The sequence below is a fragment of the Meriones unguiculatus genome, chromosome 16 (genome assembly GCF_030254825.1).
Source record: "Meriones unguiculatus strain TT.TT164.6M chromosome 16, Bangor_MerUng_6.1, whole genome shotgun sequence".
In the NCBI taxonomy this organism is placed as follows: Eukaryota; Metazoa; Chordata; class Mammalia; order Rodentia; family Muridae; genus Meriones; species Meriones unguiculatus.
In genome coordinates, this window is record NC_083363.1 from 17,879,836 (window position 1) to 17,896,507 (window position 16,672).

Consider the following 16,672-nt stretch of genomic DNA (forward strand, 5'->3'; position numbering starts at 1 on the left):
TATTTGGGCTTATGGTCCTTGAGGGTTAGAGTCTATGACAGTAAGGACAGCGAAAGGCAGGCATAGTGGCAGGTCCCTGAGGGTTAGAGCCCATGATGGTAAGGGCAACAAGAGAAGGCATGGCAGCAGGTGCAGAAAGCTGAGGGCTCACATTTTGAAGCATAAACATGAAGCAGAGAGAGCAAATTAGAAGCAAGCTAGGTTTTTTATTCCCTAGCCCATCTCCAGTGACACACTTTCTTTAGCAAGGCCCTCCCCTCAAACCTCCTCAAATAGTGCCATCAACCGGGGATTACGTCCAAACGTTGGAGAAGATAGGGGACATTTCTTATTCAAGCTACTGTAATAAGGATGTTGAGCTCTTCCCCAAACAAGCTGCTGAGCACCTTCTGGCTTTATGCTTGGTAGCTGGCAGGAAGGACGGTTTCAGTTTGATTTGTCTGGATCCTGCATCCGAAAGTGGGTGAGAGGGTCACCATCTAGTTCTGGTGGGCAAAGATGTTAATACTTTTAATTAATTATAAATTAATTATCTATTACCTTTAATTAAATATAAATTAATTCTTTAACAATCAACCTATAAATCCAACATTAAACCAACAAAAATGCCATCATGAGTTTTATTTTGGATAAGGAACATCTGATTCTAAAATTCATATTGAAACACCAAAGGGCCAAGAATATCCAAGGCAATTAAAGGGGGAAATCAAAGCTGGCAGATTTTTGATGAGAACAGACCCCATTTTAAAGAAAGCATCAAGATTAGCATGAAGTTGGGTTAACTAACCAGTGAATCAGAAAGCCTATACATAAGCAGTCACCTGGTTTGTGGAAAAGTCATTGCTATGTTAGAGGAAAGAATCATACTGCCAACAAAATTGCTACATGAGTTGACCATATTTTAAAATGTATCTTTACCATTTCCAAATATCATTGTTCAACATTTAATTCCAGATGGACTGCAGATCTAAATGGGAAAAATGAAACTAGCTCTTAAAGGGCACAGAAAGACTAGATAAGGACGTCTTAGGAGCCGGCAAGATGGTTCAGTGAGCAACGGTCTGAGCCTGTGTGGTGGAAAGAGACTATTGAGTCCTGTAAGTTATCCTCTGTCCTTCACACGACACACATGGTGTGTCATGACTGCACATGTGTTGGCATGAGGCCGCGCACGCGCACACACACACACACACACACACACACACACACACCTAAAAGTTGTCTTAAACACGACTGTGAAGGGCTAGGAATGTGGATCAGCTGGTAGATGGCTTGTCTCGTATGTCAAAAGCCCCGAGTGTGATTCCCAGCACCACGAAATCTACGTGGTGGCTCCTGCTTGTTTTTGCTTCATGAACAAGGCCGACAGGCAATTTGCTATGCAGCCCAGACTGGCCCCAACTCCCCGATTGCCTTCACCTCCTGAGTGCTGGTGTGCACTACCCGATAACTACCACCCAATGACTGCTGTATTTTGTGGTCTGGTTGCTGGTTACACAGGTCTGCCTAGCTGTGAAGACTTACTGGGACTGGCAACTATGACACAAAAGGTTAGCTTTCAATAACGTTTAAAATAATAGAAAAATTAGATGTAGGGTAGAATTAGATTAGGAAGGAGAGATGGAAGGACACCACAATAATAACATTCAAAAGAAATTACCTCTTGAATTAATTTTCATCGTATTATACCCAGTAAAACACATTGCTGCAGACAGCCTAGGAAACCAGGTCTGAACTGAGGCGGGGCTGCCAGAGGAGGTTCTGTTATCTTTTTAGTCAGAATAAATACAGCAATAAAGGGTAAAAAAATATAAAGAGCCCCAGTCAAACATTCAGCACCTGCTTTAGAGTATAAGGTTAAAGTGATTCATCTCACAGTGTTCTCCTGGGCTGTGGGTTAATCACAACTCAATGTATTCTGTGCATTTTGTTTCTGTACTAGAGAAAAGCCTATGTATATTTGTTTTCAAAGGCATGTCTCTCTTACCTATAGCAAAATACTCTTCACCCTTCTGGATCTAAGAACACAGGTAATTTCCACTTAAAATAGGAATGAAATTGCCTATGTGTTTTAGGTCCTAGAAAGCAGGCTTTATTTTGACAGGATATCAGTTCCGTAATTCATATTCGACATAGCTGCATAATTCAAACTCATTATTTAACAATCCACATACTTTAACAGTATCCCTTTTCCTATATTTTATTACATAGCAACATGCTTTCCAGCTTTCTCCACAAGAGAAAGCATTTTGCTTAGGGTGGCGGGGGTGGGGGTGTTTCAAAGTTTTTGTTTTTTTTTTTTTTCATCATATTACAAACTACCAAGAAAGGAAAGGGCTTGAAGACCTGGGAACACAGGGACTTTTCTAGGGCATTGCCACATCATCTCGCACACCCAACGATGACTTTTCAAATGTCCTCAGGGAGCGAGGTGAGGACCCAGGCATCAGAAATATGATAGAATAATTGTTAGGCCATGGGATCCTTCTCTCTCCCTCTCCCCCTCTGTTTGTGTGCGGGGGGATTGGGGTGTGTGTGTGGGTGTGGGTGAAGATGTCTGTAGGGGTGCCTACAGATGCCAGAAAGAGAGTGTATGATCCCTAGGTGTTGTGAGTTTCCCAGTGTGAGTATGGGTGCTGAGGACAGAACCCTAGTCTTCTGCCAGAGTTCCTCGCTGCTGAGCCATCTTTCCATCCCGACATTACACACACACACACACACACACACACACACACACATATATATATTTAATTTAAGGAATCTGGGTTCAAATCTTAGCCATATAATGTGCTAGCTTTGTAAAAGTGAGTTCTTTACTTGTCTATGGCTGAGTTTGCTCATTTTGAACTAAGGATATCCTACCCTTGTTAGGAAAGCCAAGTAGCACATAATGTGAAAACCACTTAGAATCAGCCTTGGTATGTGGGAAGGATTTGATACCTGCTGCTCGTTCCCTGAGAAATGGGGTCTAGTGAATTCTGCCAACTTGTCTACTGACTGACAACTCCGCCACCACCATTGCCTGCCTTCTGCTTTGTCTAGGTCACTCATCCAGGCTCTCACTGGGATGAACATGCATGATAACAAGGGCCATCTCCTAGGCCGATGGCAGTAGAGTCCACTAAACCTTGCCTTTTGCCAGCGAGGACACTGAAGCCCAGAAAGGTTGCCCAGTTTAACCCCCAAGCTCCCACAACTAACTAGAGGCCCAGTGGATATCAGATCCGGGGTCTTCACATTTAGCCCAAGCGCTGTTCTGTAGAGGCCCACAACATGGAACATTAGCCCATCTTCTCGTCCCTCTCATGTTAGACCCCACCAAGAAACGCAAGTACCTCACATCGCTTGTGTTGGTGGGAAGTGGGGGGTGGGGGAGGGTGCAGCTTCCTAAAAGATGTCTATTTCCAGCCTTTATGGATGGTCTACTCTCTGCAGATTCACTAGGGCTAACGGACTGCTACTGCATTTGAGATACTTTGCACAGCGTTGCTTGGTGGTTGCCATGACAACGAAATGTAATAGAAATAGGTTTTTCTAGAGGATTATGCTGGTGGAGGCTTTAGAGCAGCTAGATTACAGTCATGGCTTTGAAGCTTAAAGGATCTCAGAGAATTATGCTGGCACACAGTAGGTACACTGTGATACTGCGGGGGGGAAAATGAACACAGGCTTTTCAATGAGTAAGAAGATAGGACTGTGGAGATCTAAGCCACTAAAATGAGCATTTGAGGCCACGTGGAACAACTTTCCTCAGTACTTCCTTGAAAAAAGATGGCAGCGAATTTTCATAATTAAAGACATGATGTGTGGGAAATGATTTATCCGACCCTCAAGGGCTGTTTCTGACTCTTTTTTTTTTCTGGGGTAGGGGTTCGAGACAGGGTTTCTCTGTCTATACCCTTGTCCTGAACTTACTTTGTAGACCAAGCTGGCCTCAGATTCACCGAGATCCACCTGCCTCTGCCTCCCATGTGCTGGGATCAAAGGTGTGCGTCATCGTGCCCAGCCTGTTTATGGCTGTTGGGCCACTTTATGAGCCTTGTTGCTCAGGGGGTCACGGTGCAAGTGTCAGGAGTCTGGCCCTGGATTCCTTCCCGGCCTTTAATTTGGCATGCCTAGCAGACTGGTGTTTAATCGCTGTATGGAGGCTTTTTGATGAGGGTAGTCAGCCTGTTTAGTCAGCTCTCCTTCCTGGCTGTTCTTGAAGCAGCCATGGACTCAACTAAGTCATGCCTCACCCAAGTTGCCCCGGGCCCTCGTCACCTGGCTCAGATCCCTGAGCTCCTTTGACTCTGCTTCTTCCTCTTCTGCCTGGGAACCCATGTGGCCCTGACTTTCTGCTGGTGGAGGAGCAATCACTTATGGACTGGTGCTGGATAGGCCGAACTTCCAAAGAGAGTACCTGACAAGGCCCAGGCTCCCATTGGACAGAGAATGACACTGTATCAAGCATCTGATCTTCTTCCTTTCTTCCTTTTTCCCTTTGTCTCTCTCTTGCTGTCTCCCTGTCTTCCCTGCCTGGTTTTCATTCCACTCATCTTTATTTCCCATCTCCCCCTTTCCCTGACAATGAAAAGTGGGAGGTTTCAAGAGTCAGACTCCAACAGCCCCAGGCCGGTCTATCTCTCATTCTCGTGTGCATGACTGGCGTGACCTCAAGCAAGCCTCTCTCCATGCCTTGAAGCATCTTCTCTTGGCAACACAGAGCAGCCAGCATTTGTCTCTGATCATTATTGTAGCACTGGAGCTTCTCAAACTTCAGTAGTCGTGAGAATTCCTAAAGAGAAGGGTCAAAATGCCCACGAGTGCCAGCTGACTCCTATAAGCTTCTACTCCAGCTTGACTTTGCCAAGTTCCTGCCACTCCAGCCCCACAGGTCCCGGTTTAAGAAACACTGATTATGTACATCCATGTGTATCGGACTAAGATACATTGTAGCATAAGTACATTTGTGAGTTATGATCATTATTTAGTTAGCACATGTGTATGCCCCATGTGCCAGGGATGATACCGGGCCCTGTAGGTACTTCCTACTTAATTTCTTTTAAACCAGTATAGTTTTTGTGTGCTTTGCTGTTCCCCTTCCAGCCCCCACTAATCACAGGCTCGTAAAGAGAAGGATAAAACGGCACTGTATGAGTGAAATATTAAAAGACAAACTTTAATGCTGATTCTATAATTTATGAGGCATACAGTGACAGACAAGTGATTTTACCCCTTGGAACCATTTTTTTTTTCTTCACGAAAACTGGAGAAGTGACGAAGACAATGATTAAGTGAATACAGTTTATAGTCCTAGCTCTAGCGTTTACTAAGTACGACCTCAGAAAAATGACTTAATTTCTTTGAGCCCCAGCTTTCTTCTGTGTAGAAAAGGAGCTCATTTGTTCAACACTGAGTACTTCTAGAAATATTTACTGAGCCTGGGCAAAACTGTGCCGGGTACTGGAAATGTACTGGTAAGATAGGGCCACCAGCTCATTTGGCTTAGAATGTAACAGTAGACAGATATTACCTGAACAATCATACACATATCCAGCAAAATTTTGTTGTAATTCATTGTACATCCATGTATATTGCTGCTCTCTTCATGACAGCAAGGACACAGAACCAGTCTGGATGTCTGGTGAAGCATACGAAGAAGGTAGCACACATACATGATTCAATATTGTTCAGCTGTAAAGAAAGTGACATCACGACATTTGCAGGGAAACGGGTGGGCCTGGAAAGTCTATTAAGCAAAGTGACCCAAACTAAACCAGAAATAAACCAGATGTTCTTCTTCAGAAGTAGGTGTTAGAGCTGGCATCTGAGGACCTGAAAAAAATGGGGTGAACTATAGTCTAGTGCTGTAGACAGCTTTACTTCAGTTTCAGTGTACTTTCACACACAAATGAAACAAAACAATGATCTACAGAGGGGTGTTTGAGTTCAGAAAAACAGGTAAATAAATGCCACTAGGCACACGCTAACTATTAACGCTAACTGTCCCAGAACTTTCTCAGGATAGACCGATTTAAACACAATTGCCTGGCACAAAGTATAGATTGTATCTGGGAAAGCATGAAAACAAGGAAGAAGGCCGTATCCAGATTCAGGGTCCAGTGACCACATTGTGTTCTACAGCTATGTTCTGACATCCGACAAGAATAAATATGTCTTAAAATCGAATGTGTTTGTCACAGGAGGAAAAAAATCACATCCAAGAACAATCCAGGAAACAAAATGCACCTAAGCGAGGAGAGGAGGGGAACAAAGGGCTTCCCCACCTCCTTCCCTGGAGCCTCTCTCACAGTTCCCCAAGGCATTTATTCTTTTCTTTTGACTACCTCCCAACCAAGGCCATACTATCAATTAGGCAGGATGGGATACAGGCAGAAGGACATAAGTCATGAAAGAGGATACAAAGTTGTTTTTGTGTTTCAAGTCTGTCATTTTTTTTTTTTTCCCTTTCCTTGTGGATCTGCTAATTCAACTTTTGGATATGGAAGTAGCAAGACCTTTAAATGCATCCGGAAGGATCTAACATGCCTTATTCCCTTGAGGCTGTGGAAGCTGGCTTTATTTCAGAGTTGCTGACCCTTAGGACAACATGAAGCACTCACGGCCTGTCACTGACATCCGTCACATTGGCCTACTTATTTATTTTATACATTTACTCATGAGGGAGAGGTTTTCTTTTTTTAACCTGAAAAGATTTCCCCTCTTTATTTCTATTTAAAACTATATCAAATAGTTCTATCAGGGTGTTATTTAATTGGAAATTGTATTGCTCTACATAACATACAGTTTGATGAAGAATTTGATAATATTTATGCTATCGTTAGAAAAAAAAAAGCCCCGTAAAGTCGGCATGCTTTCATTTGAAGTGGAGATACTTCAGGACCAAGAAAGGTGAACAGTTGTCTTGTTCTTGGGTGAGGGCTGAGCCCTAGACCTTGGTCTCCCGCAACCCCCCAGATCACACTCTGCATCAAGAAGACCACTACACTCACACTCTTGGCTGTATGCATCCTCTGGCTAGAACTCTTTTTATTATTTTTTTTAGCTTAATAAATCATTGGAATAAATGCCCTTTAAAGAGTCACCTAGAACAGTTACCTAATGAAGCATAAAATTTTCCAAGAGAGCAGGCCACAGCGCAGCTGCCAACACCCATTTTGTGGGAGCGCCGGTTTGCTTCTGCTTCTCTGAATTTTTAAGGCACGCAGGCACCTCTCATCGAATTATTAGTAAGTATCGACGAAATAATGTTGACCACAGTAGCTGATTTTTGCCAGTGTTGGTCCTCTGCAAGAGTACTAGATGCTCTGAGCTTGCTGAGCCACCTCTCTGGCCTCTCAGTGCAGGCAAAATAAAACATAAAAACCCCAACCAGCTGAAACTTCATTAAGAAATGACGCTTCTCAGGAGCTGGTGTTGAGGGGAGCATCCCCTCAGAGAGAAGGCCTCAGGGTGCTGCATTTAAGTGTGGGTTAACTTCTGCGCTTTTACTAGCCTGAGGTCTGTTTAACCTAACTCCCAGGCACTACCTTCCAGGGCTGGAGTTTGCCAGTCCTGTGGTGTCTCCTTGCCAGATTGCCTGGATGAAGTTAAAACACAAACAGCAGGCCCTTCCTGCTGGCAGCTCTTTGCAGGGGCTGGCCAGCCAGGCTCCATCTTCAAGCCCACTTTCCCTGTCCCCCCGCAACTGGGAAGCACTTGCCTGGGCCTGCAGCATCTCAGCTGGGCAAGGCTGGCACGTGTCCCCGCCTCCCTCCCCAGGGATCATCCTGCATCCCTCCCTGTGATGTCAGCGGAATCCTGAGCCGGATTGAGGGAAAGGCCCACGATCTCCCGCTAGAGGGGCCCAGATGGGGTGGGCCCAGGGGTGGCCGCCCGGGGCCGGGAGCTCCAGCCTCGCGACCCCGGGCGCCGCCCCCGTGTCCCGCCCGCGCCACGCTCCGCCCCGGTCGCCGCTCGTCCCGCGTGGGAGCCGACCCGGCTCAGCCTGATTTACGGCTCTGCTGAAAACCGCTCGCGCGCGGCTCCCCCAGCATCAGCACCGGTGGCTGCGGCGGCAGCAACAAGTCGGGTAAGTGGGCTCGGCTGGAGCCGTGCGCCCGCGCCCCTCCCGCCTCACCGCGGACACGCGGGGAGGGGGTCCCGGCTGCGCAGCGTCGCGGGGAGTCGGGACAGCCGGCTTCCCCGCGGCCACCTGCACGAACTCGCGTGAGCATGGATGCACGCAGTCACCAGCGGGAGCGGGGTGGGAGGCTGGGTGGGGGCGTATGGAAGCGAGGACCCCAGGCAGGGGCTGCCCAGCCTGCCCAGCTCTGCACAGGAAATCGCAACCCTTTTTTGCTAACCTGTGCTCCGGGTTTCTGCTGGGCGGGTGAAAGCCTGGTGCTGTGGGATGCGCGGTTTATCCCATCTCCCCCATGCAAACATGCCTCCCTTCCCACTGCCGCTCCAGAATCTTCTCTTCCTATCCCTGCGCCCCTTGCCAGAGTCTTCAGCCCTGGGCTGGGCCAGGGTTTGCACCCTATTAAACATCCCGGAGCAGCACAAGAAGGTTCCCCTTTGCTGGGGTCCGGTGACTTAGTAACCTGAGAAATATGCCTGCCTAGCGGAAGACTAGGCACCATTTCCATCTCAGCTTCTGGAGGCAGTCAAGGGTGTAACTCAGCCTCTTCACCCTAAGATGCTATCTGGGCTCCTTCCCCGTGGGAACCCGTGCTCCGTTTCCATTCTTTCAGGAAATAAGTACTGGAGACCCTTGCAAAATTGGGTTTTAACAGCCATCTGTTGCCAGGGCAAAGGTGACACACACGCAAAGGCAACAAGAACTTCCGGTTTTTGGAGGAGCTATGCGGACGCCCCGCCTGGTTCCAACACTCTAGAAGGTGTCTTGCTAAAACCGGCGTCGGAGGCAAGGCAAATCCACTCGGAACGTTCTGTTACCGTAGGACCTGTTTATATCAATATATTACCATGGCCCTGTTTATATCAAATGATATCCGACACACGGCATTTCCAGATCTCAGTCGTGTCCAAGTGTTAGGGTAACGCTCTGATTGATGTCTTCACACCAGGAATTAAAAACATTAAAATTCTGAGCAGACAAGATGGCTCAGCAGGTAAGGCCGTGTGTCACCAAGCCTGATGACCTGAGTTCAGTCCCCAGGACACACACACATGGTAGAAGGAGAGAACACGTTTACACAAGTTGTCCTCAGTCCCCCCCCCCCACATACACACACATGCAGAGAGCAAATAAGGAATGCTACTTATTAAAGATAAAGAAAAAATACTAAGAAAAATGTGAGGTTGAAATGTTGTCAGCTCATGGCGTGGTCGAAGCCACTGTGCTTAGCTTGAGCCACCTCTCCCCAAACTTGAGAAAAGATTGCCAAGCTTGCGCTCTTCAAACCTATCTTGACAATGCATGTGACCCTCCCCAGGTTTTATATTCACCTGGGACACCTTTCCAAGTACATTCCAAATTCAGGAGGACTGAACCTCTTTCCCCCATACCTGGGGCTTATTATTTCACCCCCTTTGCTCTAGATTTTTTTTTTTCATCCCCATAAGAGCGTTAGCTACCCCTGCTAAGCTAGGCTGGCGTTGGATTATGAACGCTTCTGCCGCTGCAGGCCCTGGCATCTGTATCCCACCTGAAGTGATACTTTGCAGCAGAAGCAGCAGACAGCACAGAAGAGAGTGAATGTGGCTGCATTTGGCAAAGGGGCTTACGTTTTGATTTCACTGTAAAACTCAGTATTAAATACTGTTTGTGATAGTTGCTTCAAACCAAGAAGCCCGAACTGGTGTAGTCACTATGGAAATGAGCATGGAGATTTCTCAGGAAACTAAAAATAGAATATCATATGACCCAGCTATACCACTCCTGGGCATATCCCCAAAGGGCTCTCTATTCTACTACAGAGATACTTGCTCATCCATTCTTATTGCTGCCCTGTTCATGGTAGCTAAGCATTCCAGCCAAACTAGGTGCCCACCAACAGAAGCGTGGGTAAGGAAAATACAGTACAAACACAAAATGGAATTTTATTCAGCTGTTAAAAAAGATGAAGGCGTGGTGTTTTGCAGGAAAAAACGAATGGGACTGGGCACTGTGATACATGAAATAAGCGAGACTCAGAAGACAAGTGTTACGCTTTCTCTCGAACAAGGATCTTAGAATTTAAGTTGTGTGGGTATGTGTGTGTGTGCATTTGCACTTGCTTGAGTGGGTGCAGGTCATGAAAGAAGAGAGCAGGATAAAAGGTTGTCACGAGGAAAGAGACAGGAGACTAATAGAATGTGACTTGATCGTGGAGGTGGATATTGGGATGGGAGGAAGGGGAAACATCTGGACAGGCAGACAGAGATGTGTGAGGGCACTGGGGAAGAGGTCCGATATGAACAAAGCAAGCCTGAAAGGACCACAAGGAAATCCCTTACTTGGCTCATTTTAAAAAAGCTGATTAAAAACAAAAAAGCCACCAAAGGCAGCCATCATTGCCAGCCAGTGTCATCTCAGTAGCTTTTGACAGACGTGTAAACTGGGGTCTTCTCCTCCTCCCAGGACTTTCAGAGGGATGCAACAGACGACTTTTGAGGAGAGCCGGTACCGTTGGCAGGACTCTCTGGAGAATGTTGCTGTGTGCCTGCCGTTCCGCTGCCCGAGGTGTGGAGACCATACCAGATTTAGAAGCTTGTCGTCCTTGAGGGCCCATCTGGAATTCAGTCACAGCTACGAGGAGCGGACCCTCCTGACAAAATGCAGCCTCCTGCCTTCGCTCAAAGATGCGGAGCTAGCCCGGCCCTCAGAACTCCAGAAACAGGGAAAAGTGCTTCGTGGCCACGCCAAGGTGGCCAAACAGAAGCCGAGCTATGTTAATTTGTACAGCATCTCCCACGGGCACTCCAAGGACCCGAAACCCTTCGAGATGGTGGCGGAGAGGCCCGTGTCCTATGTGCAGACCTACACAGCTGTGGACATTCGGGCCGACTCCCTGGATGCTCCCCGATCGAGCCCTGGGCTCCCCACCCAAGACACCAAAGCGGCTTTCGAGGCTCACGTCAGAGAGAAGTTCAATCGCATGGTAGAGGCCGTGGACAGGACCATCGAGAAGAGAATCGATAAACTCACCAAAGAGCTGGCCCAGAAGACAGCCGAACTGCTGGAAGTGCGGGCGGCCTTTGTGCAGCTGACGCAGAAGAAGCAGGAGGTTCAGAGGCGAGAGCGGGCCCTGAACAGACAGGTGGACGTGGCTGTGGAAATGATCGCGGTGCTGAAGCAGCGCCTGACAGAATCCGAGGAGGAGCTCCTGAGGAAAGAGGAGTAAGTGCTGCTGAACCTCGATGCTAACCCGTGCTGGGGGGTGGGGGGCCCTGCCCCCTCCCCAAGGGACAAGCAGATGTTCAGCGAGGTTCGCTGTGCGTTATCTGCAAGCGTCTTGGCAGCCTTCCTCACTGGTTCGCTGGGACCAGGAGTCAGGAAGCTTTGCTGTCATTCACCTTCCTTGGATATGGTGGCCAGCATGGCGGTGTTAACCTAATTAATGTCTCACTCCTGGCTACTTTGGAAACTGTCCCATGGGGGGGGGGTGTCAGAGAGCATGGTAACACAGCCTGTCCATAAACCTGCCGTCAGCGTGCGAGTATTACGTTCAATGGGAAGGCAGAATAATATGCTGGGAGAACCATTCCGCCACTGTGTGTGTAGATTACATAGTCAAGGACAAGAGGTGATGTCTCATTCTAGTGTTAAAATATGCTCCAAGTTGAACAGACTTTTCTTTCTTAAGTTGCAGTAGGTAGACTGTCCAGAAAAACTAAATGCTAAAGGGAACTTCATCTGCTGTCACTGGATATTTATGTCCCCATTGAAGGGATGTCTAGGTACTTTTAGATCACGCTAGACATTTTAGAGATTGCGTAGTAGGGATGACTTTGAAAGCTGCTTTGTACACTGCTGTGACAACATGTCTGAGGAAAATAATTTAAGGAAGGGTTTATTCTGGCTCACAGTTAGAGGGCATAGTTCATCATGGCAGGGAAGTCATGGCGTCAAGACTGGTTACATTGCACATCCTAATCAGGAAGCAGAGAGAGAGAAAGAGAGCGGAATGCTGGTGCTCCGTTTGTTTTCTCCTTTTCACTCAGTCCTGGACCCCAGCCCATGCGATTGTGTCGCTCATAGTTAATTAGTCTTGCTGACTGTGATTAATTTTAATTGTGAAGTGACTACAATTTTAAATTCACCTCAGTGAGGTTGGCTGGTGGGCATGTCTGTGGGGGATTGTTTCAACTACATTAACTGATGTGGGAGAACCCGGCCCACTTCGGGTGACCCCATTCCCTATTCAGGGCATCACAGACTGTAGTAAGTGTGTGTGGGTGTGGTAGGGAGGCTGAACACAGGAGGCTAGGTATGCATGCATCCATTTTTCTCTCTGCTCTTGACTATGGCTATGACTAGCTGCTTCAAGTTACCACTACTGTCTTGATATGGTGGACTGTGAACTGGAATTGTGATCTAAATAAGTCCTTCCTCTCTTAAGTTGCTTTATAAAAGTCACAGCGGCAGAAAGGGAACTAGGACAGCAGCTCAGTTAAAACTTGCTGGAAATACTGTCATGGATACAGCATGAAGTGTGTTTCATGGTGATTCCAAATCCTATCCTGTTGACAAACCCAGATTAAGCATCAATGCTACTGACTTTCTTTGTTCTTAGGATAAAATGGTCTCTAATGAAGGCATCATTTTTGTTGTGGTGCTTTGGCCGCCGGTGCTTCCTAGCAGGATCCACAGAGGAGACCGGCAGTGCTGGAGACGGTAGATAGCAATGTTTGTAAGAGTAGAGAAAAGCCTAGACTAACTCCCCAGTGTCTTTGTTTGACTTAAAAGCAGTAAATTAAAAGGGCTACAAATTAATGCATTTATTTCTCTTTATGTTTTACAATTTGCTCATAGTGTAAATAGGAGCGGATGTGGGTTTATGGGTAGTGGCTGCGTAGATGGTGGAATGGCGCCTAATAGAAAAGTATTCACGTGGTCAGGTATCTGTTCTTGTCAAGGATTCACTTTCATTGGAGATGGTGAACTCAGCCAGTGATCTGAAAGAGTGGGTTAAGGGCTGGGAATGTACTCCTTCGGCAGAATGTTTGCCTAGTATGCCCAAAGCCTTAGGTTTGGCCTCCGGCACTCATAAAACTATTATGGTGCGCGCCTGTAGTCCTGTAATCTAGCCTTATGGAGGGAAGGCAGGAAGACCAGGAGTTCAAAGTTATCCTCAGCTCCACTGGAAATTGAAGGCCAGCCTAGGCTTTATGCGATTCTTTCTCAACATTAATTAACTAATTAATTAATTAAGAAGCAAATGTGATCCATCTGTGCATTGATAGGGATAGTTTTTTTTTCTTTTTTTTTTTTCTGGAGACAGCACATACCCCCCACCCCCACTCCAGACCTATCTCACGTTCACACATCCATTGTAACTCAAGGACACACTCCTGACAGCATCCTGACACACACCGCTGTGCCCTTTGACTTTAGAGAGCTGTTGATGCTTTCACATGGCATGCTTCTCTGGTGTCTTTTGCACAGTAAACAGAGCTCTGCCATTCCTGCAGACTGGTGGCACATGATATTCCTTGGCATAGCTATAGTGTGGTTGTTTCAACCAATACACCATTGAATGCGCCAGTTTTCTAGGACAAAATATCCTGGGACAGGATATTTAACTCATTATATCTTTGTGTGAGTTATAATCTGGCATTTGTTTATTGTCTGGAATTTATGTCATTTGGATAAACATGCACGTGGCTCCTGAGCTACGGCTTTGCCGTCATTGATTTTTATTTATTTATTTTTAATGTCATGTTTGGGTTGATAGAATAAAAAAGGCGTATTTAGTTTAAGGTAAAAGAAAAAACCCACTTGGAATAAAAATAGAACTCGCTTTAAACTTTCTAATATAAAGACATCATTTTTCTAAGCCTCCATTTGGGGCCATCTTGGCAGTTTCTGTATTCAGGCCTTAAATAAATACATTCTCTGTACATGAGTTGGAACTGAAAGGATCTTGTTCCCAGGAAGGACACTGGGTCTCTTGGTCCTAGTGCAACAAAGACAAAGACAGTGCCCTCTGTCCCTTGGTATCTGCAGAGCCTGGCCCCTGCCCTGCCTACACCATCTCTGCCATCTGAATGGAAACACAGAGACAGCTGTCTATCAACCACATTAGTGTATCCCAACTAAGTTGGCTTGATTGTGTTTGCCTGATTGGGTTCCTTCCCATGTCACCATTCCCTCAGAGGACTATACCTCCCAGAGATGTGGCATTTCTGATGGGAAAGACCCCCTCTCAGCCAAAGAAACTTCTAGATAATTCCTAATAAATGTCCCTTTGTGAGTTCTCCAGGCTCTAGGGTTCAAGGCTGAAAGTTCAATTCTGAGAGCATATAAGGTTGTTACTGTCCCATTTGAGATTCATTTAAATCCGGGTTAACGTTAACATCCAGAGAGCAGATTTGGTCAACACAAACAAACACATAAAAAAAAGACAAATGCATTTAGCTTTAAAAATACCTTTCACTGAAACTGAAATGAATGGCTCCAGGGAAAGGTGGACGTGGTGACATATCCTGTAGTCTTAGTACTTGGAAGGCCAAGGCTAAGGATTGCCTCTAAAACTTCAAGGCCAGGTGCGCTGGTTAGCTTTAACTGTCAACCTTCGACACTCTAGAATTATCTGGGAAGGGAGTCTCAAATGAGTGATTGTTTGTTTATATCAGGTTGGCCTCTAGGTGTGTCTGTGTGATGGTTTTTATTGTTAATTGATGAATGAGGGCCTAGCTCACTGTGGGTGGCACCATTCCCTAGGAAGGAGACCCGAACTACATTATAGCTGAGCTCAGGATTGCTGAGGATAAACCTGCCTGCCAGGAAGCAGCACCCTCCGTGGTTCCCGCCATACTTCTATGGCAGTGAATTGAGTTCATTTTTTGAAGGAGAGGCTGGTATAAGCAGGCCTGACCTCAAAATTCTGTCTTGAGTTCTGCCTTGATTTCCCTCAGTGATGAACTTTGACCCAGAATTGTGAATGGGAATAAACCTGTTCCTCACCAAAGGTGCTTTTGATCGAAGTATTTTACCACAGCAACGGAAGGCAAATGAGAACATTGAGCTGCAAATTGAGTTCCGGGCCAGCCTGGGCTTTAGAATGAGCAAACTGAAAACCAAACCAGACAAAGCCCCAGAGTCCTCTGAGGCTGCGTCCACTCGGTTTACAGCGATGACACAGTCCTTAGCGGAGAAGGCGACTTAGACTTGGTTATCTTTCGCACCATTGTCTCGGGTCTTCTTGGCAAGATATCCGTAGGCTCTGCAGTGCAAATCTGAAAAAAAAAAAAAAAAAAAAAGGATTTGCTCGTCCTCTTTACAAAGTCAGTGTGACTTTAAAAGCCCCATGAGAGCTGCTTTACTTATTGACAAGCAGTGAGGGCTGCTGGGTAACACTTTCTCTAATCTGGTAAATCAATCCAGGCCACCTTGCAGTAAGGGATCCCTAACCAGAACGATGGAGTTAGATAGTCCCTCGGTTGGTTTCTTGGTAATTTAGTAACACCAAATTGATTACACGCCTTCAGCCTGTAAACTTGTAATAAGGCTACTAGGCTATCTTTGATGTGCCCAGGGTGGGGCTAGGAATGTCTGGAGAGCATCAAATCCTTATTTTCCCTCACCACATACATGCAGAAAGCATAAAGTATAACCCATAAGCATACCCTGTACAAACACGGGGGCAGGGATTTGTTACATAGAGAGTGTGTGTGTGTGTGTGTGTGTGTGAGAGAGAGAGAGAGAGAGAGAGAGAGAGAGAGAGAGAGTGTATGCAATTGTACTGTTGTTCTTTGGACACTGTTTTTAAGACATCCCTTCCTGGTCTGGAACCTGTCAAATAGGCTAGGCTGACTGGCCAGAAAGCTATGGGATTCTCCTTTTCTTCCCCCTAATTACAACCAAGTACCCCTACTTGTAAAAAGTGGGGGGGATCAATTTTTAAAATTCGGGGGATCAAATTCAGGTTCTTCTGTTTGCAAGGCAAGCACTGTACTGACTGGGGTGTCTCTTCAGTTTTCCCCGTCGCCTAGTCTATTTTTTTCCTCAGGGCTCTGTTGAGTAGATTCAGCCTCCATAAGCTGGTATTTTAGGCATGTGCCCCAACAAATGGCTGCATGGTAGCTTAAACCAGTGCCTGAGTGGAGGCCACAACTTCAAATTGATCAGATGTTAAAGACTAGACCCTTCCACCTGGAGAGGCCATGAGAGGGGAAAGAAGAGGAAGCATGTTTTGCTGTGGTAGGCGGGGGGGGGGGGGGGAGTTTTCACTGAAAGTCTGAAAGGCTGCAAGTACCTCCTGTGGTTGGTGGTTTTGGAACTAGAAGGCACACCGCACCTCTTTCAGGGGGACCCAGGGTTTTTCAGTTGAAGAAGCAGAAGAAGCAGAAGAAGAGGAGGAGGAGGAGGAGGAGGAGGAGGAGGAGGAGGAGGAGGAGGAGGAGGAGGAGGAGGAGGAGAAGAAGAAGAAGAAGAAGAAGAAGAAGAAGAAGAAGAAGAAGAAGAAGAAGAAGAAGAAGAAGAAGAAGAGGGAAAAAAAAAGGCTGAGAGCCAGGGAGT

At 46.5% G+C, this 16,672-nt stretch overlaps 1 protein-coding gene and 1 long non-coding RNA gene across 2 annotated transcripts in view; one reads left to right on the top strand and one right to left on the bottom strand.

Annotated features, from left to right (window-relative positions):
- LOC132648359 (uncharacterized) lies at positions 1-8,772 on the bottom strand. The gene is made up of 3 exons (XR_009586747.1): positions 8,349-8,772; positions 5,516-5,817; positions 1-485 (listed from the first exon to the last, which is right to left on the bottom strand). It is a non-coding gene; the product is annotated as an uncharacterized LOC132648359 (long non-coding RNA).
- Znf365 (zinc finger protein 365) overlaps positions 7,705-16,672 on the top strand; it is a 26,717-nt gene continuing 17,749 nt past the window's right edge. The window contains exons 1-2 of the mRNA XM_021635246.2: positions 7,705-8,074; positions 10,571-11,329. Of these exons, the coding sequence (XP_021490921.1) occupies positions 10,584-11,329 (746 nt within the window). The 5' untranslated portion in view covers positions 7,705-8,074; positions 10,571-10,583. The remainder of the gene's footprint in view (positions 8,075-10,570; positions 11,330-16,672) is intronic.